The sequence below is a fragment of the Gopherus evgoodei genome, chromosome 4, assembly GCF_007399415.2.
Source record: "Gopherus evgoodei ecotype Sinaloan lineage chromosome 4, rGopEvg1_v1.p, whole genome shotgun sequence".
NCBI classification, from domain to species: domain Eukaryota; kingdom Metazoa; phylum Chordata; order Testudines; family Testudinidae; genus Gopherus; species Gopherus evgoodei.
In genome coordinates, this window is record NC_044325.1 from 145,842,753 (window position 1) to 145,867,564 (window position 24,812).

The 24,812-nt window shown below is 47.1% G+C and overlaps 1 protein-coding gene across 1 annotated transcript in view; it reads right to left on the minus strand.

Moving 5' to 3' along the window:
• Positions 1–24,812, minus strand: part of LAMB3 (laminin subunit beta 3) — a 49,428-nt gene that overhangs the window by 16,513 nt on the left and 8,103 nt on the right. The window contains 9 exon segments of the mRNA XM_030562219.1: positions 2,186–2,382; positions 3,604–3,759; positions 3,883–4,071; positions 4,837–4,957; positions 6,391–6,584; positions 7,116–7,179; positions 8,338–8,529; positions 9,213–9,286; positions 10,221–10,335. Of these exon segments, the coding sequence (XP_030418079.1) occupies positions 2,186–2,382; positions 3,604–3,759; positions 3,883–4,071; positions 4,837–4,957; positions 6,391–6,584; positions 7,116–7,179; positions 8,338–8,529; positions 9,213–9,286; positions 10,221–10,335 (1,302 nt within the window).

The window sequence follows — 24,812 nt, forward strand, 5'->3', positions numbered from 1 at the left end:
GAATGTAGCACAGGATTTGATGTTTCTGCCATTGGAAGATGCTGATCTTACAGACTGTAGATAATGCAAATGCAGGGATATTACCATATCTCACATTGACTGTATGGGAAGGAGGGGGGGTGGAGATTGTGGAGAGATCATTCATCGGCTTACTTTAAGGAGGGAGATATGAGTCCTTAGACACATGTCCCCACACTGCTCTGACTGGTAACCGCAGCTTGGGGCCCACTCAGTCTCTGAATCACCCTCAGTACCTCAGACCCCTGCAGTGCCCGGGGAATGCAAGAACACTGAATTTCATTTCCCTCCATCTCCACTGTGCATGCTCAACCCAACAAGGCCCCTTTCCAATGCTTGTGTCAGCTGGCAGTCCTCTGTAACCAGTGTCTGTTACTGAATTCATTGCATGTTCCACTCTCCCAACAAAGGGACTATAATTACGGGCAAAATACCTGCCTGCTCTGCTTTAAAAGCAGATGATTTTGCAGGAGCATGCTGCCCCTTATCCTGCCCTATACAAGGGTGAGGCTCAGTCTGCAATGGGCCATCCCAAAGGAAAACTCCAATATACAGTCCTTGGTGAGGAAGACCTGACACTCAATTCTCAGGGACAGCTCTACTGCAAAAATACAACCTAGGTCTGAGATTGGATTGTGATTCAAGAGACTTGGGCTCAAATCCCTGCTCTGCCACAGACTTGCTGTGACCCCTGCACAAGTCACTTAGCCTCCCTGTGCCTCAGTGCCCCATCTGTAAAATGGGGATAATAATCCTCCCTTTGTCAGTATCCTCTGTTTTGAGTGCAAGCTCTTCCAGGCAGGGACTGTGTCTTATTACAAGTCTGTGCAGCTCCTAGTGCAATGAGACACCAGTCTGAGCTAGCCCCTAGGTGTGTCTACAACACAAATAATAAACAAATAATGTTGATTCCAGATTTCAAACAGCCCCACGTTTGAGATGTTCAGACCTCAGGCTTTGGTTTTATGTAGGATAGAGGAATCAACCACAAAAACTGGATCTGGGTTCAAATCCTGAATCCTCACAAAGCTTGCCCCCAGTTGTATGTTTTTGGGACACATCTCCAATTGTTAGAATTGGTATATTTTTCCTAATACATAACCTGAATTTTCCTCGTTCTCCTCTCACTGATTAATTAGTCCCCCTTCTCCCACATCTTAAGAGCTCCTATTAGGAATTTTTTTGCTAAATAGCAGACCTTTAAAATGGCTTAGCCTTGTCTTTGTAATTACTGGTTTATCTTGCTGCACTGTATGACGGGCATGATGGACTACAGACAATTGCCGGGTGCTTTAGGGACACACGATGCAGCACTTTCCTAAAGGGGAGAGGCAGGTTCCACAGAAAAGCAGCAAGATGAGACCATCTAATAAGCGGTCTCAACTCTGTGATCACTCAGTGGCACAATGCCATGTCACCACGGCACATAGCAGGGGCCATGACTTGTGCTGCTGCTTGTGACATCCTCAGCTGTTCTAATTAACCAGCCAGCCCAGTTCCCTTCTCAGAAAGATCCATTCAAGCCAAGAGCAGTGCCAGCAGCATTAACAGGATTCTTTTTAGAATTGACTGAAAAACAGTGGGGAAAGACAGGAAACTGCAAAAAATGTGCTGAATTTTTTTCCTATCTTTTTTCCATAGAAAGTTCATCAAAATTTTGAAATTCATAAAATTCCAGCTAGTTCTAATTCATATTATTGCCCCCTACTTGTCTATCTATGGAATTTATATGGTCCCCATTACTGCAGTATTGGAGTGCCTCACAAATTGTTCATGTATTCATCCTCACAACACCTGAGGGTTGTAATCCTTATGGGGAACTGCAGCACAGAGACACTAAATGACTTGCCCAAGGACACACAGGATATTGGTGGCACAGCAGGGAACTGAACCCAGGTCTTTCTAGTGCTAACCTAGTATCCTGACCCATCATCCCACCCACGGCACCAAGCTAATAGTGCTGTTACACAGCCATGGTCACTATTGGTCTAGGTGCAGTCTAACATGGGGCTTTAGAAGCTACCGAAGGGGCATATGGAGCGCAAAGTGCTCCCCAGCAGCGTGACATGAGATACAATGACCCGGTAGCACAATGCCTGTCCACGCCCAGGATTCCCACACTGCTGCTGCCAAGCAAGCTCCCTAGGATGAAATCTGGGGTCCGTACCTGGTTACACTGGGGGCTGAAGGCGTTGCGAAGGTCGCAGTCACATGGTTGACAGCCTTGACCGCTGGCGATCTTCCAGTGATTGGCAGCGCACTGATCACAATTGGCTCCCATCACGTTGGGCAAGCAGAAGCACCTCCCTGTTTCATCATCACAGGGTGCGTCCTGGCGTGTCCCCAGGATGTTGCAGGCACATTCTGAAAGGTAAGGAGGCTTGTTCAGCCAGCACCATCATTAGAACCGGGCAATGACCACTCCAAGGCCGGGGGGTTAGTCAGGCTGCTTGGGGCTCCAGATTCCTGAAGGGATGTCTGCTTTAAAGGGGCAATGAGCATGCAGGAAGGGTGCAAGAGGTGGGTTAGTTCAGGGGTCCACAGGACGGAAGCACAGGAATAAGGTCTCTGCAGGCCTTTCCCCCAACATTCAGAGACAAAAGGAGGCAGCTACTATACTACCTCCCCTGTGACAGAGCCTCGACACTTTGGTGCTTCTTATTTGGTTTAATATGGTAGTGTCCAGTCAGGCAATGTACCATGACATTGAGATTATGACTCCAAAGTCTCTATGACCCTGGGGTCTCTGTTCTCCCCCTCCTCATCCCTATCTAGTGCATGATGGAGATAATTCCATCCAGTCTTTTGCTGATCTTGTTCCCCATGCCAATGACTGAATGTGAGCTTACACTGCCACCTGCTGTAGCCCAGACGCTGCCTCGCCGCAGCACTGCACTGTCTTTAGCAGCTTCTGAGGCATTAGTAGAATCCAGTGTGAGATGCACATGACTAGCCCTGGGCGAATGTGGATCTGGAGGTCCTGTCTCTGTTCAAATGAGCACGCAAGGGTGTGAGTGCATGACACCCCCCACGCTCTGAACCACCAGCCAGCAATGCTCAGCAGAACACGTTTTTTCATCAGGTCACAGAGGGCCCTGCTTGTTGCCAAGCTGAAAACCAGTTCTCTTCCTCAAGACTAGGACACAGCCACTGCAGGGCTGGGTTTCGAAAACCTTCGCTCGTCGGGGTTTTGTTCTGGAAGCCCCATACTGAGGCTGGCCTGGAAGCAGATCCTATCCAAAGCTCTCCAGGAAGCTACATAAAAGGGCTGGGTTGGACCCACCTTTCTCTTATGCCCCTGGAACCAGGCAGCCGGGACGCACCATGAAGAGGCCTCTGCTCCAGGTTCAAGCACTGGCAGAAAGTTCAGGCCTCAGGGTGATTCTGAATTTACCCAGACAAGCATGTTCCCCACCACCTTAAAAACCCACCTTCTCCTAAAGCCAATCCTCATGCATCTGCTTTTCCTAGATTAATTTGTTTCAAGGCCGCCTCCTGCATAACCCAGGCCAGAGGTTGCCCCTATATTGAGCACCTTGTATCTGACAAAAGCATCTTCCAGAAAGTGGCAGTAGTTTCACTCACTGTGGCATCCCAGGGGGTTGGCATTGGTGAGCTGGGTGAATCCAGGCTTGCAGAGATGGCAGCGGTCCCCTTGCACGTTCTCCTTGCAAACGCAGCGTCCGTTCAGAGGGTCACAGCTGGACCCAGGCACTGTGCCATCCGGGTCACACTCGCAAGCTGAAAAACACACACCTTACATAAACAACAGCGACAAGGAGACCACGGAGAAGTCGCTGGAAGTGGAAGTGGAAGGGGAAGGTCTCCCAAGGAGATGGCCAGCTCCCAGGGAATGCCACTTACGCAGACAGGCTTCCGGATGGGTGACATCTTGTCTCTGGTTGCGGAAAAAGTAGGCCTTGCAGTGTTCGCAGTTCCTCCCCGCTGTGTTGTGCTGACAGTCATCGCACACACCTCCACTCATCCCACCGCTGGCTTGGTACGCAGCTGGGTCAAAATGGCACGTCTCTGAGTGACCATTGCAATTGCACCCTAGAAAGTGAAAACTTCCCTTTTAAACTCTGATCATTCAGAAACCACCAGCAGCTAGAGTTCTTCCAGCTCAGCACTAGATGGCACTCGATCCTCGTGCATCACATTCACAATAGCTTTTAACTATATCATAGCGTTTGGAAGCGGGCACTGCCAGGTTGTATCTTTGAGGGAGGCTGTTGCTGAGGCTGTAAGTGCCTTGGGACAGGGACTAAGTCTAGGGGAGGGCTGTCCAGCATGTTAGGGCCCTGATCCTGACCGGGTCCTCTATGCACCACAACAATCCTAATATAGCATAATGTAAAATAAATAACAGGAGCAAGTATTTCTGGGACTGGTTTTGCAAAAGCCATATGGGATGGTTTGGATCAAGGTCCATTATTATTCTAAACCCTCAAGTTGTTCAAATGAATGGATTCAGATTTTTGCCCCACTCTAATTATTGCAATGCAATTAGCGTCTTAAGAAGATTCAGAAAATTCTCAGTGTCCAAGTTAGTTCTACCCACAAGAACTGGGCATGCTTTCCCAAGCTGAGAGTACACAGAATGGGGGAGAAAAAGCCATTCGTTTTGGGTCAGGTCTACTGGTGAGAACCACCCATTTTTAGATGGTGATCGGAAATAATATAAAATAAAGGGAATTAAGTTCATTGTCCAGCCACAGCCCCAGAGTTACATCAGACAGATTTCAACTGGTCTGATGGGTTTGGCAACGGTAAGAGAGGGAGAGAGGAAAAGAATGGCTGGACGGTGGACACACATACTCTGGCATTCATTGGGGTTGCGGTCCTCTGCGGGTCTCCAAGGCTGGTCATTGTAGAAAGCTGCACAGCGATCGCAGTGTGGGCCGGCGGTGTTGTGCTGACACATACAGTGTCCGTGAACCTGGAACAGAGATAAAACTTCACACCCTATTTGCAGCCAATCTGTTAGCTCACTGTGAGACACACACACACACACACACACACACACACACACACACACACACACACACACACACACACACACACACACACACACACACCCTACCTTGCTGGCAGTAGCTACTCCTTCTGGTCCCACTGCTCATTCCCCAGTTAGACTCACCTCTCCTTCCTGTCAGTCTGTGTGGACTAGAGCAGCATGGGGACAAACTGCTTCTAGGAAATATGTGTAGACATGTCCTGATGCTGTTAACATGAATTCCTAGAGTGGAGGGATAGCTCAATGGTTTGAGCATTGACCTGCTAAACCCAGGGTTGTGAGTTCAATCCTTAAGGGTGCCATTTAGGAATCTGGTGCAAAAATCTGTCTGGGGATTGGTCCTGCTTTGAGCAGGGGGTTGGACTAGATGACCTCCTGAGGTCCCTTCCAACCCTGATATTCTATGATTCTACACAAAGTATCTAATGGCAGGAGACTAGTACGCCAGCAGGCAGAAGCCTGTATTGGTGAATGTAATTTAGGTATGAAATAGTCAACTAGGAGCTTCTGGGTCTCCAGGAGCCAGGGAAAGTGAAGACTTGCAGTGGCGAAAGGTGCAGTTACATCCTCACTTGACCACTGATGTGCAGCCTGAGCCCTGGTCTACATTACAGAGGTAGGTCGATGTAAGGCGCTTACGTCAACCTCATTCTGTAAGTGACTACACTAAAATGTTGCTCCCGCTGATGTAACTCGCCCACTACCCCGACTTATCTCCACCTCCGTGAGAGGCAGAGTGCTTAGGTCAACGCAGTATCAGTGTAGACACTGAGTTGTTTACATCAACTTGCCTTTCAGAAGCCATCTCACAATGCCAGTGAAATCGGTGCGAGTGCTCCTGGTGAGGACGTGCATCGCTGATGCAAGGAGCGTAGTGTGGACATGCAAAAGCAGTTTAATTAGTGTGATGGCTGTAAATCAACATAACTTAGGTCCACTTAATTTTGTAGCATAGACTTGCCCCAAGTAAGAATCCATGCAATCAACAAGCACCACTTCGTAGAAATTTCTGCCTTCCTCTTTGTGCATTAAAACATTACGCACAACGTGCTTTGCCCTGAGCAAGCAAAAGAGCTCTGTTTTCCTTGGATCCTGTATTATTCCCCCCCGCCTCCTAGCTCAGGTAAAATGGATCAGCACTGTCCCTCAATTGGCATGGGGCCTCTGTTAAGCAATGTGCAGCGCTCCCTCCCTCCTAAGGGCTGATCTTGCGGCTGAAGCAGCACTGACAGTCCCTAGTCCCAGTGGAGGGCAGGACTGGGACAGGATCCTGGTGTTAAATCTAGAACTCAGGGATGGTACTGAGAACTGACACACCAAAGCACTTGTCTCCTGGTTTTCCTTTGTGCTCTAACCTGCATCATGGCATTGGGGTCTCTGGATGGGGCCCTGGAGGGTGTACAGCGGTCTGCGTGTCCATGGCAGAAGCAGCTTCCCTCCACTTGCATTTCAGTCACAGCATAGAAGGCGCTGGGTGAGCGGTAGCCCTGCTGCGGGAGGCGAGGTAGCTGGGTGAAGTTAACTCTCAGGTTGGTGAATTCTCCCAGGTCTGTATGGGAGAAGCGGACAAATGAGGAGAAAGTAGCGATGAAGTCACAGGCTGGCAGGGAAGCGCATGAGGCAGAGAGAACCAGTCATGGCACAACTGGCATTAGCTGGACCACTTCGTTGGCAGCATCAGGACAGAGATCAAGGACCAGAGAAGACTGAAGTATTCTCCTACCCATGGGATATACGTCTCTCTCTATGGCAGGTCTGCATTATATCTGTGGGACATTGCCGGGGGGGGAGGGGAAGTGAGACCACTGCTGTGTGGGCTGTCCATGCTCTGTGGGTTCATTGTTTAGAGGTGCCAGCACAGCACCTACTACTAGCATTAAAAGCTGCTTCGGAAGCAGAGCACCTCGCAGTGCCACGTCATGCACAGCTTTGCAAAGGTTGACTCATCTCCAGAGTCCAGCATCCTCCACCTGGTGCTGAATGCCTACAATCTTCTCCTTTGCAAATCTGTGGCTGGACGATGCACGAGCAACCCTGGGAAACCCCCTTCCCCCAGGTATAAATGAGGAAATGTGCATACTACTGATGCTTTGGCTGCGAGATGTGGTGATGTCAGATGCCAGGTCAAGGGAGTTGAATTTGACCTGAGGAGAAGAACACAGAAGCAACAATTAAGATGGTTAAAGGAAAAAAAAAAGGTGGGGCTTTCTTTTCACCTCCCAACCATCTAAACAATGAAATGCCTGCTCTGGAGCTGCCTCTTCTGGAGAGCAGCAGTTGCTGAGTACCATGCTGAAGGGCAGGTTAACGTTGCTGAGAAATCAGCAACAATTCCACCAAAATGCCCAGCTGACCACAAGTCAGTAGGTGTCTTTATGCTTGAAGGAACATGAATCTTAGCACAGGACACTCCTTACGCTCACTAGCCAGTCTCAACACCCTGCAGAACATCAGCAGAAGGTTCTCTTCTCACTGCATCTGGATGATGCCAGTGTCAAACTATAGACTGTGGGGGCAGAGAATGCTACTGGGAAGGAGTGGGGGCTATTGGGGAGTTGAGAAGGTAAAAACTGAGAAGCTAGGTGTTGGAACAATAGATGGTCATGCGGCTCCGAGTCTGCTCTGTGTCTGCACAATAAGAAAACTGAACAACCACTTGGCTAGACCCCCCAGAGCATATAAATAGGGCAACAACATTCCCGTGTTTTATTAACGTCTGAAGAAGATAGAGAGAGTGGAGGTGAGCATTTTGGTTCGTTAGTCACAGAGCTTCACTTTGTTCAACAGCCTGCAGTGGGCATTGTGTCCCTCCCTAGCTTCTCCTGTCCTTTTCAGATCTCCCAGCTTTCCACTTAACCCAACGGGGAAGAACAACTCCCTGCACTGCAGGAATTACTGGGTGAAATTCTATAGCGGGTGCTATTCTGGCGCTCTGAGGAGCTGATCATGTTGGCCCCTTCGTTCTGACCTGTGAATCTATGAAGTGCTGGGGTAGCCAACTCCAGTCCATGGGCCATAAGCAACCAGAGGTTTCCACAATCAGTCCATGCTGTACTAATGTTGAATATGAAGGTGCATCCAGAGAATCTACACTTCCCAGTAAGTGGTGCTCCCAAAGGCTTGTTGCTTGGACCAAGACAGAGCATCACATGCTGGGAGCACTAGTCTTCATGGGAAGCTCCTCCATATTCAGGATAAGCATGGCTACAGTCTGCCCTATTTTATGGCCTTCCGGGTCCTGGCAGGTTGCTAACCTGGCCCTCCATGTGGACCTGAGGCAATGAGTATCACAGACATTGTACCTTCCCCCCGTTCAGAGGGTGCCCCTGGTGGGTCCGCAGTTCCTGACAGCGCACGTCCTGCCAGCTCTGGGGGGAGCCTACGGGGATCCATGGAAACACAGCGGCGCAGTCAGAGGCCAGGTACTGATAGATGGTCCAGGTCTCGCCAAAGTCGATGGAGCGCTCAATCAGCATCCCTGCAGGCAGAGGTGCCTGGAGGAGGGAGGATGGGGATGAGATTGCAGAAGTGCTGAACACACACAGGGCAAGAAACCCATTTTTAATTCCTCAGACCCCTCTCCCACATGAGATGTCCCGATTCCCCATGCATCTCCCCTTCCCTCTCCACAACAGAACTCACCCCCTCACAGCCCTACTTCCTTCTGCAAAGCCTTCCCCACTTGGGACAGCTCCCTCTCTATCCTCTGCCATTAGCCAGAGCCTCCCCTGAAGCCTGCTCCAACTCAACCCCTCTCCCTGTGCTCATGGCCTTCCTCCTGGCTGGCTGACCTGGTCAGGAATCACTAGAGATGCACAGGCTGCAGATCACTGAGTCATCTCTAGAAAACAGCCAATTATTTCTGGATGAATCAAGAAACCAATCTTACAAATACAGTGGAAGAAAGGGGGATGGGAGGCGCGTGTGTGCACATCTGTGTGTTTTCACACTCCATTTCCAAACACACTTTTTATAGCAATAATAAATCGAGCTCTGGAAGGAGCAGAATATATATTGGTGCCTTTGTGCCCAAGTGGAGACATTTGTTTGCCTTTTTGTCTCATCTGGAGCCGGGGGGGTGGGGCTGTGGGTTTACATTCTCCTCTGCTTGCAAGGGCTCATGGGCCTCTCCCAGCAGTTTATAACCCACTAACTAAAGCGCAAGCTGCTCACATACCCTGAAGTCCAACATGATGCTGCTGAGCTGGAACTTTTTGTCGAGATCCAGCTGCAAGGAGACCTGGTTCACATCTGAGGAGACACAAAAGGGCAGTTTTCAGAGCTGCAGACCTCAGGGAGTTTAGAAAAACAAAACCTTTATCCATCAGAGCCAGGTCATACATTTTCCTCTTTGCTTGTAACCTGCACAAACCAAAACCCTGTTTGCTGAATCCACAACCCTCACCCTTCCGTTTCCATCATTATTAGCCACTGGGGCTTCTTGGAAATACACTGGCATCCTTCTGGTGAAAAGCTGGTGATTTCTAAATGTCTCTTGTCCTGTTTGTATCAGCGATGGGTTCCTACTAGAGCCCAGAGCCAAACCACCACTTTGAGAATGTTCAGGTCTAGATCCAAATGCACAACCAGAGCTGAACTTCATGCAAACAGATCCTCAGCTGGTGTAAATCGACAAAAATCCAAGGATTTCAGTGGGATTCTTTATACCCAAGGTGAGTGCGAGGAGTTTCACTGTTGTGATTAGAGCTGGTCGGGATTTTCTGATTTTTTTTTTTAAATCAGACGATGCCAATTTGTCAGAACAGAAACTTTTTGTAGAAATGTATCAGTTTGGATTAACATTCTGTTGGGAAGATTTCTCAGGTGCAGGATGGAATTTCAGAGGAGTGGAGAGCCACAGAGACCCACCAGAACAGACAATAGCCCAGTGCAGGGAGCAGGGACTTGAAGCTGGTTTTCCAACCCACTTTCCTACCAGTTGTACAGAGAGCTATAGATATGGTCCTCGCAGACCATGTGCCAGGATTTATCCCCTGAAATCTTTTAAGGTATCCGTAATGGAGACTTGTAATTATGCTAATAAGCTGCCTGTAATTTATAAAGCAAGCAATGCTAGCTATATCGTCCCCAGGATATCAGTGATCACACCCATAAGGTGTCCATGAAAGGCAGCTGCAGCTTCTGGGATGGATCCTAGCAGCTTAGAAGAGAATCCAGTACCTACCATTCTGGGACTGCCACCAGCGCATATGTCCTTTGGAGGAAAGTACATTCTCCACTCGGTGACTGTTGTGAGTATGAGGCACTCGGGAGTCGCATCGGCAGCATTTCATCCTCCACTGAAAGGAAAAAGGTGGCAATCATCAGATCCTGACTATGGGCAAGGCCCTGAAGACTCTGTAGCAAGTGGAAATGAAATTCTGTTGCAAAATCTCTGGATTTTGCAGCACTCTGGGCTATTTCTATAACCTCACTGGCAGGAGGACAGAAGATAAACCCATATGTTCTATTACATCGGAACTAAGAGAACATAAGTGAATAAGCAACATTTCTTTGCTTAGATTGCTGGCCATCACCAAACCACTAAGGGAAAACACAGGGTTTTCCAGCATTGCACTATGAGACTATTGCATGAGACTCAAACAAACCACCCAAGATTGAAAACTGGTGCATAAGATTCAGATAAATGGCCACACTCAAAAAGGCAGCTCTCCACACACTTAACAAACAACCTGTGAGATTTGGGCCAAAGTTTTCAAAAGCAGCTGCTAATTTGGGGTGTGTTTGTTGTTGTTTGGAGTCCATCTTGGGCCTGATTTTCGGAGCAACTGTGCAGCATGTTACTGCAATGGCTTCTGTAAAGGTTGGCAATTGTCAGCTGTCTTCAAAAGGTGTCGGAGGTTTGCTCTGGCAATGCATCCAAGAATTCAGCCCAGAAATGAGACTGTAAATCCCATGAGGTCAGGAGGAAGGAAGGGACTCAATTTTTCCAGTTATTTATTTGTATGGTGGTTGGGACTGGAGACCCTCAATCAGGGACCAGGGACCCATAGTTCTGGCCACTATACAGACAGACACACACATGACAATCCCTGCCCCAAAGAGTTTATAACCTGAGTAACCCAAGTTACACTTAGCTAAGCCTGCCTCATGGCCTGCCAGGTTTTTATGGAATTTGTACCTGGAGAGACTGTTGGTTAAAGCTCACCTAGCTTTCCCCTGACTTTAGGGGTTGTTTCCCCTGCATTGAGCCTAAAGGCTGCTTTGACTTACACAAAATGCCACCAATCATCAGCATGGCACTGGGCTGTCCCAGCCACTCCTTTCCTCCAGCCACACCTGCAACCTGGTGGAAGAGTAGCATAGGAATCCCTACAGCCACTCTGTGTCACCCAGGGCCGCCTAGAGGGGGGGGCAAGAGGGGCAATTTGCCCCAGGCCCTGGGCTACGTAGGGGCCCCCACGAGAGTTTTTTGGGGCCCCTGGAGCGGGGTCCTTCACTTGCTCCAGGAGCCCCGGAAAACTCTCACGGGGCCAGTGCCTCCGGAGCTGCTTCTGCTCCCAGTCTTCTCCAGTGGGGCGGTCCTTCTGCTCCGGGACGGAAGGACCCCCCCGCCGGAGAATTAATGCCGAAGCGGGACCCTTAATGCTGAAGCTGATGTGCAGCCCAGTTTTCGGCGCTAATTCGGCGGTGGGGGGGCCCTTCCACTCCGGGACCCACCGCCAAAGGGCCCTGGAGACCCGCAGCGGGGGCCCCCTGCCACCGAATTACCGCTGAAGACCCGGCTGCACTTCGGCGGCAGGTCCCACTTCGCCAGTAATTCGGCGGCAGGAGGGCCCGGCCGCGGTCTCTGAGGGACTTTGGCGGCGGGTCCCGGAGTGGAAGGGCCCCCCCCCCCGCTGAAGACCCCAGGTCCCCGGAATCCTCTGGGCGGCCCTGGTGTCACCAGAGAATCACCACTTAGACAGAGTCAGTCTTCCCTGGAGTAGTTCAGCTGGATTTAGGGCCCAATTACCCAAGCAATGCAGCTGCATCACACCAGGAAATGAAGCCCAGTATGTCCCTGTTTAACAATGAGCTCCTCAGCGCAGAGAAAAGATTGCAAAGCTGGTCTGTGATCTTCCACAGTGATAGACGCCTTTGGGCCTTGCCCAGAGCTGACAGCCACACTGGATGGTCTGAAGGACATGCAGTGTGTCAAGCAGAATTCTCAGTAAGGAACTCAGGGTGACACAGAGCAAGTGTAATAGGCGCCTATACAAGACAAGGCCCCAAATATCAAGACTGTCCCTATAAAATTGGGACATCTGGTCACTCTAAAGCAACTAATCATACTCCTGCTCTCTGCTTCCCATGTTACATGAACCACCAACCTGCCTGGGTGGTGGAGGGGATGTTGCAGAATGGATCGCTGAAACGAAGCATGTGGCGAGTGAGCAGATGTAGTGGATCTATTTGGTCCTGCAAGCTCTGGAGTGAATGTTGCCAACCATCCAGGATTGTCCTGGAGTCTCCAGGAATTAAAGATTACTCTCTAATTAAAGATTATGTCATGTGATGAAATCTCCAGGAATACATCCAACCAAAACTGGCAAAACTTGGCTCATACAAACTCCAGAATGCTATTCTGCATGGTGCTGTGTTGCCTGCATAGCACCACTGGGCCCCCTTGTAACTGGCATGATTTGCATTTGTTTTGACAGATTTGAAGCATGTGGGGAAGGGGGGTGCAGTTTGTTTATTTTGACATTTTATACCCAGGAGATGGTACATTTAAGACTCAGTGCCTCTGGGTTCTAGTGTGTGGCAAATGCAAACACAAATCTTAGCCTGAGTGCCTCCCTAGAGGGTGTTTAGACGGTGTCATGATATTGGTGATGAATATAAATCACCCAAGCTTGCCAGGAAATTATGTATTTTTTGGTAACTGAAAACCAGTTTTGGGGGTTTGAAAAAATCCCAAATATTTTAGCCAAAACTTTTTTTTTTAGTGCAAAAAAAATTGTTCGCAACAAAGCCTCATTTTTTGACTACAAAACTTGTTGAAGAAATTCCACCAGCTCTAGACACAAGTTTTCAGTGTCAATGAGCCTTTTCCACACAATCCAGTGAGGCTGTTTATTAGGGTGAACAGAAAGGCCCTTATCTAAAATGCTACATCTTAGCCCAGCCTCTTCTGCTCCCTCTCCCTGTCAGAGGAGCAGAGTGCAAACAGCTTAGTGGGTGAAAGGTTACTGGGTGGAAAGTCAAACGGACCAAAGTTCATCCCTTGAGAGTGTAATTCAAGAAGCAAAGTGACACAGCAGTCAGGCAATGTGGGATATGTACGAAGGATCCATTATAGGCTGGTTTCTAGAGATGAGGAGAAACAGGGACTTTAGGGGCACCACAAATATGCAGGGTAAGAGCGATCAGGCAAAGCTAACGCCATTACTTTTGGACAGCCTTTTGGGTGAAGCACCCTTAGGCTTGGCTGTATGTATATGGAAATCCATGCAGTAGAATTTGACGGAGGGGAGCGACAGGGCCAGGAAATAGGATAACAAGGTTTGACAGAGAAGCAGCAGGGTTGATGGGGGAAACTGGTTTGCACGGGAGGAAATACTTTACAGAAGAGAACAGATGGAATAAATGGACACAAATCTGACATCAGGAATCATAACATTCAAAAACCAGTGGGAGAACACTTCAACCTCTCTAACCACTCAGTGACAGACTTGAAGGTGGCAATTTTGCAACAAAAAAACTTCAAAAACAGACTTCAAAGAGAGACTGCTGAACTCGAATTAATATACAAAGTAGACACAATTAACTCAGGCTTAAATAGAGACTGGGAATGGTTGGGTCATTAGACTAATTGAATCTATTTCCCTATGCTAAGTTCTCCTCACACCTTCTATGGGTCATCTTAATTATCACTTCAAAAGTTTTTTTACTCCTGCTGATGATAGCTCGTCTCAATTGATTAGACTCTTCCTGTTGGTGTGCATACTTCCACCTTTTCATGTTCTCTGTATGTATAAATATCTACTGTCTGTACGTTCCATTCTATGCATCCAAAGAAGTGAGCTGTAGCTCACAAAAGCTCATGCTGAAATAAATTTGTTAGTCTCTAAGGTGCCATAAGTACTCCTGTTCTTTTTGCGGATACAGACTAACACGACTGCTACTCTGAAACCTTTACAGAGGAGGCAATACAGTTTTGGGCGGATATCCCAGCTGAGATGAATGTTAACATGGTTGACAGAATGGGGCTCAGATACTGTAGTCATACGCATGGTATAAATCCCTTGATTAACGGAGGTACGAGGACTGGTGTAGAAAGGGCATGGGGAACAGAACTGGCGGTGGGGAAAGGACGAAGGCTGGCAAGTATTACAGCTGATAGGGAACAGGCAAAATGAGACTCTTCCATTAGAGAGCTCTCAGCCATGCTTGTAGCAGGTCCATTGCTTCACACTGACTCAATAAACATTCTAGGCTTCAGAGTGACACAGACCGACTGACAATCCTGGAATCTTTGCATATAGGTCCTCACGTGGTAGGTCAATGATATTATCTCCATTTTAATGGTGGGGAATGAGGCCCAGAGAGACTAAGTGATGGGGTCTGTGGCAGAGCAAGTTCCAGGCTAGTGTCATAACTACTGGATCTTCCTTCCTCTCCTCCCTATCCCATAGAAGGATGTGACTTATCCCTCAATTTTGGGCATAAACAAAGCCCAAAACTCAAAGGAAAATCCTTACCCAAATCTGTCATTCATTGCCTGGGTTTATCAGGAAACACATGAAGTTCTGTCTGGTCTATGTGGATTAGATGCTCTTTGGAGCAGGGACTGTACTACTCTGTTTTTGTACAGGACAGTCTTGGTTGGTCCTCAGGCACTACCCTAATCAATACGATTAATAAGAATAAAGCAACCTTAAAATGCATAATCATGAGAGTTCCCTGTTAGTAAGAGTTACGCTCACCCAGTCAGGGAACAGAGAAATACCACGTGTCCAATAAAAGAATTCAGATTTCAGATTCTGTTTACTCATAATGTACTTCTCACCAAGATGCTACAGACCCTGGATTATCTGCAAAAATTAGTGAACAATTTCCAGTCAAGATTCAATGTGAGAAAATTTCTGATGCGACCACAGACAGTCTGAGGGGAAAGGAAGGGTAAATTCATCAGATAAATTATTCATTAGGAATGATGCACTCAGCTTTGTTAAGACCGTGTCACACAGACTTCGGCACAAGCAGCTCCAAGCAGCTCAAACACAATGTCAGGTTCTGGCAATCAAGCTTTAATTGTTTTTTAAAACACAGCTCCACATAAAGCCATGGTAAAAATGTCTGGGTCAGACTGAAACCATTAAAGCTCAGCTTAGGGATCACTGAGAAGCTGTTTCTTAAGCAAAGCTTCTGTTTCAATTTACTGGCAAAGGCTCCCCCCTTCCCTTGGTGCTTCAGTGACCCGAAGCACTTTAAATCACACCTGTTTTTGCTCAACATAGCTCTGTTACTGTGTGAAAGGTCTGCCTGCTGCAATCCCAGCAGAGGCTGGCATTGGCCAAAAGCAACATCAAGCCACTTTGGCTGAGTGCCCCATGCCTCCCAGCCAGAATGAACATGTCCGCACTTGGAGACTGAAATAATCGTTACATGAAGCAGCAGCCTGGAGTGTTGAAATCTCACTCGCATTTTAAAAAAAACAAACCTATTTTTTTGGAAAGCTAAAATTAACTTTGGAAGCGAAACCACATTTCGCTGGCTTGGGACAAATTGGGTAACTTTTGCATTGCACAAGAGCATTTTGCCATTAGAGAGCCTTGGGCTGAAAGCAGAAACTATGTGTCTCAAAGTTCCCCAGGACAGAGGGAATTACCAGATATCACAATAGAACTGTTGATTAAAGGGAGGTTTATCAAGAAAAATCCTTCTTTTTCTGTCTACCTCTCTTTCACTGCACTGTCACTGCACTGTCACTGGCTTTCAATAGAGATTCATTTAGGGTGCATTTCCCACGCTATGTGGTCTAGTGGATAGGGAATTAGACTGGGGCCTGGTCTACACTACGCGTTTAAACCAAATTTAGCAGTGTTAAACTGATTTAACCCTGCACCTGTCCACACAACGAGGCCCTTTATATCGATATAAAGGGCTCTTTAAACCGGTTTCTGTACTCCTCTCCGACGAGAGGAGTAGCGCTGAAATCGGTATTGCCATGTCGGATTAGGGTTAGTGTGGCCACAAATCGACGGTATTGGCCTCCAAGCGGTATCCCACAGTGCACCATTGTGACAGCTCTGGAAAGCAATCTGAACTCGGATGCACTGGCCAGGTAGACAGGAAAAGCCCCGGGAACTTTTGAATATCATTTCCTGTTTGCCCAGCGTGGAGCTCTGATCAGCACGGGTGGCAATGCAGTCCCAAATCCAAAAAGAGCTCCAGCATGGATCGTATGGGAGATACTGGATCTGATCGCTGTATGGGGAGACAAATCTGTTCTATCATAGCTCCGTTACAGAAGATGAAATTACAAAGCATTTGAAAAAATCTCCAGGCTATGATAGACAGAGGCCACAACACAGTGCTGTGTGACAAGCGTAACGGAAAGCCAAAGAATCAAATGGACACTCACGGAGGGAGAGAGGGGGTACTGAGGACTCCAGCTATCCCACAGTCCCCGCAGTCTCTGAAAAGCATTTGCATTCTTGGCTGAGCTCCCAATGCCTGTAGGGTCAAACACATAGTCCGGGGTGGTTCAGAGTACATTTTGTCAACTTACGCCCCACCCCCTGTGAAAGAAAAGGGAAAAACATTGTTTCTTGACTTTTTTCAATGTCATCATATGTCTACTGCAAGCTGCTGGTAGGCGCGGTGCTGTGGCACTGAATAGCAGCATCCTATCCCCTCCCCTCCCCGGCGGCATACGGTACAGTACAAAATGACTGATAGCCCTCATCATCATCCTGTGAGCGCTCCTGGCTGGCCTTGGTGAGGTCGGCCAGGGGCTCCTGGGTAAAAATAGCAATGACTCCTGGTCATTCCCGGCAGATGGTACAGAATGGCTGGTAACCGTCTTCATCATAGCAACTGGGGGCTGAGCTCCATCAGCCCCCCCACCTTTCTTGTCTAAAGAAAAGATTCTGTACTGCCTGGACTATCATAGCAGCGGGATGCTGGGCTCCTCTCCCCGCCACCGTTTAATGTCCTGCCTGGACTATCATAGCAGCTGGAGGCTGCCTCCCCCTCATTTTATCTCACTAAAAAGTCAGTGTTTCTTATTCCTGCATTCTTTATTACTTCATCACACAAATGGGGGGACACTGCAACGGTAGCCCAGGAGGGTTGAGGGAGGAGGGAAGCAACAGGTGGGATTGTTGCAGGGGCAACCCCTAGAATGGCATGCAGCTCATCATTTCTGTGGGATCTGACATGGAGTGGCTGTGCTCTCTGGTTCTCTGGTACACTGGTTCTCTAGTACACTTGCCCCATATTCTAGGCAGGACTGACTCTATTTTTAGATAAAACATAAAGGAGGGAATGACCCGGGGAGTCATTCCCATTTTTGTCTTTGCGCCCCCGGCCAACCTCAGCGAAGGCCAACCAGGAGCACCCGTGACAGTAGCAGACGGTACAGAACGACTGATAACCATCATCTCATCGCCAATTTACAATGGCATAGCAGATGGTACAATAGGGATGGTAACCGTCTCTGCTACCTTGCAAAGGCAAATGAATGCTGCTGTGTAGCACTGCAGTACCGCCTCTGTCAGCAGCATCCAGTACACATACGATGACAGTGACAAAAGGCAAAACGGGCTCCATGGTTGCCATGCTATGGCGTCTGCCAGGGCAATCCAGGGAAAAAGGCCGCGAAATGATTGTCTGCCGTTGCTTTCACGGAGGAAGGAATGAGTGACGACATTTACCCAGAATCACCTGCGACACTGTTTTTGCACCATCATGCATTGGGATCTTAACCCAGAATTCCAATGGGCGGGGGAGACTGCGGGAACTATGGGATAGCTACAGGATAGCTACCCACAGTGCAATGCTCCAGAAATCGACACTAGCCTCGGTACATGGACGCACACCACCAAATTATTGTGCTTTGTGTGGCAGTGTGCACTCAACTTTATACAATCTGTTTTACAAAACCGGTTTATGTAAAATCAGAATAATTCTGTAGTGTAGACGTACCCTGGAAGAAGGAGATAATGATTCTGTTCCAAGCTCTGCCAGTGTTCTGCTGTGTGATATTGGACAAGTCACTTCACCTTCCTAACTTTCTGTTCTGTCTACTCAGATCACAAGCTCTTTGTGACAGAAACTGTCTTCTGCTTTGTGCATGTACAGACTCTAACACTGGCTGCCCCAATCTTAGTTACAACTACCATGTGCTACTGTAATATAACAATTAGGTTCTAGATTATATAAGAGTAATAATCCTTCGTGATCCTGGGCTAAAGAGTGCTACAGAAATGCAAAACCCTTTACAAACATTAATTAATTTAACCTTCCCAAAAAGCAATTTCAGATAGGCGAATAATAATATCACATTTCACAGATGAGACCTTAGGCACAATGTGGTGTTGGGACATAACCAGGCTTGTGGATGCAGGCACAAGCTGAATCAAGGGTTTGAACTTGAGAAGTTGCACCTCTAACCTAAAATTGGGGCAGGTTCTCAGATTCACGACAGCAACTGAATTGGGAGCATACAGATGTAGGCACAAGTTATGCTCACAAAAGGAGACCAAGGGAAAATTTGCCCCTGACATTAGATAAGAGATTAGATACCTGTAGATAGATTGGAAGCACTCAAGTGAGGACATAGGGTTTGTGTGGGGTATCAGAGATTGTGTGTGTGTGGCTGGTTTGCACATGTTCTAAGTCAGTATAAGTATTTACATGCTTTTGTGCTTTGTGAGAGTGTTCAAAGCAGTAATTCCTTCATACAGGGGCAAAACTAAGCTGTTGCAATCCTCGTTCACCTCCACTTTGGTCTCATTCTCCGGTGACCTTGTAAAACAGCTGCTGCTTACCCTCGCACTGCGGGGGAGGGGTGGGGAGAGGTTATCAGACCGTAGAGAATTTTAAGCTGACAGATCGACCAGAAAATATTTTAAATAGCTCTAGCTGCCAATGTAATACTGGCTTACAGCCCCTAAAAATAGAACCTCCTGGTGCAGAAACCAATCTAAGATAGAATTACTGATCTCTCAGCAAAAAGGGAAAAACTTCCTCTCCCGCCAGCCCCCTCTGGCCATAGTATGGAGCCCCATGATTCCTCTTGACTTTATGGTCACGTTTTTGACTCAGCTTCTAGAGGCATCAGTGTCAGTTTGGCTGCCAAAATCCAGCTTCCCCTCTTGGGGCCTTGCATGAGGTCTATTATGGGAACAGTTATTGCTGGTCTGTGCTTTATCTGGGGAGAAGCAGAAAAATGCAGGGAATTTTTTTTTAAACATATAGGCCTGTCAGGAACAATAGCAGTAGCCAGAATAAGTCATGTCAAGACAAGGGCTGCCAGTAAAGCTAGGTTACGTAATATATTATGTCAATGTATTTTAATTCCCCATTAACAACAAATATATGGATAAGTTATGCCAGGCTGGATAGTCTCATTACGCCCGTAAAGCACCCCATCAAACAATAGATGCCCTAAGCTTTTCAACAAAAAGCATTGAAGAAATACTGGCCAATCTGCTGTCTGTGTTCCAGCTCCAAGGATTCAAGTAAGCAGCTGAACGTGAAACGCAACCCAAATCGTTACATTTCACATCATTTCAAGTCAGAACCAGAGGTAAGGCAAGGAGGAGAGGGTCAGGTTGGCAAAACTATGGGTGATTTAGACCCCAGTTTGATTTATCTAGCCCCCAAGGTCTGAAAAGGGATGGAGGGAGAGGAATGCCTGAACAACCTGACCGCCTTTTATGATGTGATAACTGGCTCAGTGGATATGGGGAAAGCAGTGGGCATGATATATCTTGACTTTAGCAAAGCTTTTGGTACGGTTTCCCACAGTATTCTTGCCAGCAAGTTAAAAAAGTATGGATTGGGTGAATGGACTATAAGGTGGATAGAAAGCTGGCTAGATCACCGGGCTCAATAAGTAGTGATTAATGGCTCCATGTCTAGCTAGCAGCCGGTATCAAGCGGAGTACCCCACAGGTCTGTCTTGGGGCTGATTTTGTTCAACATCTTCATTAATGATTTGTAGGATGGGATGGATTGCAACCTCGGCAAGTCTGCAGATGACACTAAGCTGGGGGGAGAGGTAGATATGTTGGATGGGAGGGATAGGGTCCAGAGTGACCTAGACAAATTGGAGGATTGGGCCAAAAGAAATCTGATGAGGTTCAACAAGGACAAGTTCAGCGTCCTGCACTTAGGACGGAAGAATCCCATGCACTGCTACAGGCTGGGGACCGACTGGCTAAGCAGCAGTTCTGCAGAAAAGACCTGGGGATTACAGTGGACAAGAAGCTGGATATGAGTCAACAGTGTGCCCTTGTTGCCAAGAAGGCTAACAGCATATTGGGCTGCATTAGTAGGAGCATTGCTAGCAGATCGAGGGACTATTCCCCTCTATTCAGCACTGGTGAGGCCACATCTGGAGTATTGTGTCCAGTTTCAGGCCCCCAACTATAGAAACGATGTTGACAAATTGCAGAGAGTACCGTGGAGTTCAACAAAAATGATTAGGGGACTGGGGCACATGATTTATGAGGAGAGGCTGAGGGAACTGGGCTTATTTAGTCTGTAGAAGAAAAGAGTGAGGGGGGATTTGACAGCAGCCTTCAACTACCTGAAGGGGGGTTCCAAACAGAATGGAGAACACAGATGACAGAATAAGGAGCAATGGTCTCAAATTGCAGTGGTGGGGATCTAAGCTGGATATTAGGAAACACTAGTTCACTAGGAGGATGGTGAAGCACTGGAATGGGTTACCTAGGGAGGTGTTGGAATCTCCATCCTTAGAGGTTTTTAAGGCCTGGCTTGACAAAGCCCTGGCTAGGATGATTTAGTTGGTGTTGGTCCTGCTTTGAGCAGGGGGTTGGATTATAGATGACCTCCTGAGGTCTCTTCCAACCCTAATCTTCTATGATTCTATGAATGTATAAAGGATTTCAGCTTTGCTCTATCTCTGAATAGGCAAAATGACATCAAAACCCAGGGCAAATCAGATCTGGGACCTCTTTTATCCAACCCCCAAAGTTTGGGGCAATTGGATACCAGGCTGCCTTTTTAGTCAATCCCTTGCAAAAACATCAACCTGCCCCATGATTCCATCTGAAGCCATCATTCTGCCCAGGCTCATTACAAATTAGGCTTACATTTGCTGAGATTTTGGCAAGCTTTCCAGCAAACCTGATGAACTCTGGGGTCTGAAATGACACCCAAAACCAAGCAAAGCTCACTCTCACTACTTATGGAATTTCCCTAGTAACCTGAACAAGAGAAAACAGTTTTGTTATTGCATACAGAGCTACTGAGTTGAGCTAAGTAATTTGTCTTCTGAAGCTAGCACTGGCCAAAAATCATTGCTGTCTGGTAACCTGAGTGAAGTCCATTAGGTGGCTTGTGACTGATTCTTTGTTGGCAAGGTGGGACCAGTAATTTATCTTTTATGGGACCAACTTCTGTTGGTGAGAGAGACGAACTTTCGAGCTTACACAGAGCTCTTCTTCTTTGTTGGCAATCAAAGCAGAGGCAGGGACTGAATGGGCCATAGACACTAAACATCCCTCCGATTCCTAGTCTTTCTCCATCAGCCTCACAGCAGAGGCATGCTTTCTGGAATAGTGCAGGAAACTTGCACTTTTGCTTCTTGTGCTCCACATAGTTTGTGGATAAGCTGATTCCACTGCTGGACAATAATTCAGTATAAGGTACTAGGTAAATCAAGAAATCGGCTTTGCTTGTTCCCAGTGGACCCACTCTTGTCTCAGCGTTGTCTAATGTATTACACTGTGCCCTTCCCCTAATAAATATTCCAATGACACCGTGGCTCCCGCTGCTGTGACAAGAGTGTTACGCTGCTGTGAGCCTATTTCATTTGGGGTCTGATTCATTGTCATATTGAGAGTTTGGCAGTTTAACCAGATGTCATTCAAGGACAAGAGCACAATCATTTCAGGAAATGGGTGATATATTCCTCCTGGGAGATAATCATCTATATATTTTAGCATGACTTCCTTCCTGCTTTCCCACAGTAAACACACAGCTCCATAGTGGAGGTTTATCATAACCATTTCTAATCAAGAAACATGCCTAATGGCAAACACCCATAGGGTATCTGGGGACAGCATGAAGTCTGTTCGCAGTAAGAACAGACATGTGGTGCATACATTTCTAACCACCTCAGGCTAGACCTGATACCTTTCTTCCTGGGGAATAACACTTTACCCCAGAAATGATTCCTTCCGTTGGTTTCAAGGAAAAGGAGTAGATTAAATAAACAAAAATCAATTAAGAACACACGAGGTTTCCCTTCAAGCAGGCATCAAAACTAACCAAGGGCATCATTTCCATTTAAAGGGGAAGCACATTTAAACTAGGCAGAAGGAGATATCTGTTCATGAAATGCTAACCTGTGGAATACTCTGCCCCTGGATGCTAACAAGGCAAAAGTTTCAACAAACAGGTAACTATTCATCAGAATGAGATTAGATCCTATAGTTACACTAACTAGGATAAACATTAGAGGATCACATCTTTGGTATTAAAGAGTAGCTAGATATAATTGAAAAGGCATTTGCAAAACACTAAAGTGGCAGGATATATTCACCCTATGATCCAAGTGTGTAACACTCACATACTTTCCAATAAGTTTCAGATATTGAAGGGAGAGGCTCCTGTCTATCCACCTTAGGCATTTACATGGGCCCATCACTGTAGATCTGAGTAATGCCCCTGGGAGGTAGGCCAGGGCTGGAAAGAAAGGCACAGAGAGGCTAAGTGTTGTGCCCAAGGTCTCACAGGAAGTCTGTGGTAGAGCAGGGACCTGAACTCAGGTCCGAGGCTAGTGCCCTAACCACAGGGCCATGCTACCACTCCAGCAAGGCCCCTAGTAAGGTGCTCATTACTCATTTCTTACGGCAATAAATTTTCATTTCTACTGTAATCGGTAAATGCCGCTGATTTTCCTGCCTCACTGCCATGGGGCGACTATTGGCAATCCTTAAGTAAACAATGCCAAAGGTCTGCTAATGAACTTCTGACCCCTTTCCTGCTCTCTGTTGGAGGTCATCAGGTAGACATTGCATGACTGGAATCAAAGGTAAAATATCCTGCAAGCTGCCAGGGGCACCTGCCCTACAGGTATCTCATAGGTATGCATCTCATAGAAGTGCCTGGGTCTAGTTAGGCAACATTCAGTTCATTCGCCTTTCTGAAAAGGAAACATGTGGGCACCTGTTTTGCTTCTTAGAGTCAGTTCAGTCCCCTCAGCAAGACATGATTTAAAATCTGCTAGCACAACAATCTGGAGGAACCATACGGTGCTGTTTATTCACACACAAAAAAGTCTGTTGTTAGGGTGTTAAGTTGATATATGGTACTCTGCTGTAATTTGTTTATAAAGCAGGGTGCTGTGCTGTCTAGAAGCATATGTAAAGGCTAGCATTTCTGCAGCTCAGCACAGCTAAAGTTACCATAAACAGAAAACAGGGAAAACCAATAGGAATGGGTTTTCCCATTGTGTGACCCATACAGGTTGAGATGTATCCTTTGTAGGACTGAAACAAACACAGTGTGAATCAGTGGAAGAATAAGAAAAGGTTAGTCACTGCAATTCCCATATCAAAGTTTTCTGGCAAACCAATCCGACAAGGCTAGCCTTTTACCGTCAGAAGGACAGAAATAAGAATGCAGTTATGGATATAGACACCTTCTATGTCCAAGGCATTACAAAGCAATGCCTTAGAACTAACCTTTCCCCAGAGAAGAGCTGAGTTTAATCCTGCCTTGGGTCACAAATGAAAAGAAGCTTGGTGACTCATGGGACTGGGAAAGGGATGCTGAATCTTTTCCCATGAGGTTTCTGGTTCTAATTTGCCCAAGGACTGTAGTAGCATCAGATGGCTGTTTGGTGGCCTCTGGGAAGTGAGCTGGTGCGGTGAGACAGAGGAGTGTACTTTCTACATTCCATTCAGTCCTTGGCCAACTGGGGTTTCTGTGATACAGAAATTGTACTGAGATCTACACTCAACTCAGATAGCCTGCATACTTGAGCAGCCATCAGATGGTAACAACAAGATGACCAGCATGAGGATCATCGATACATTCCCTTTTACTGATATTCTGTCTATTTGGCAGCAGTCAAAATGTTCCAGTGCTTAGATACTAACATGATGGGTTCTATGAATAAACCAAAGAATGATGGACGAGGTGCAGAAGCACCTCACCAGATTGCCACTGTATAGCTCTCATTTGTCATTCAAGGATTCTCCCCTGTATTACAGTCTCCTCGCCCTGCATTTTGGGGATTAGGTGTATCTATCACTTCACACTTCCTCACCTGCCGTGCGCATGTTACGCAGTCCTGTTATCACTCTGTATCTCAGTACGATAAAGATGTCTTCTCACTCTTTGTGGCTGTTATGCATTGACTGCCCAGCGAGATAATAAAGGAACTATCCTTGACCTTATGCAAACAAGGTTTTAATATTCAAGGTTTTTCATACAATAAACCTCTTGAGAAAGTTAGGGTGGCAGGATCACCTGTAATCCTTACAGATTAACTGCCTCACCATGCAAAACTGAGACTCCAAGCAGCACTTTACAGATGTGAAAGCGTAATTTTTGTTTCTAT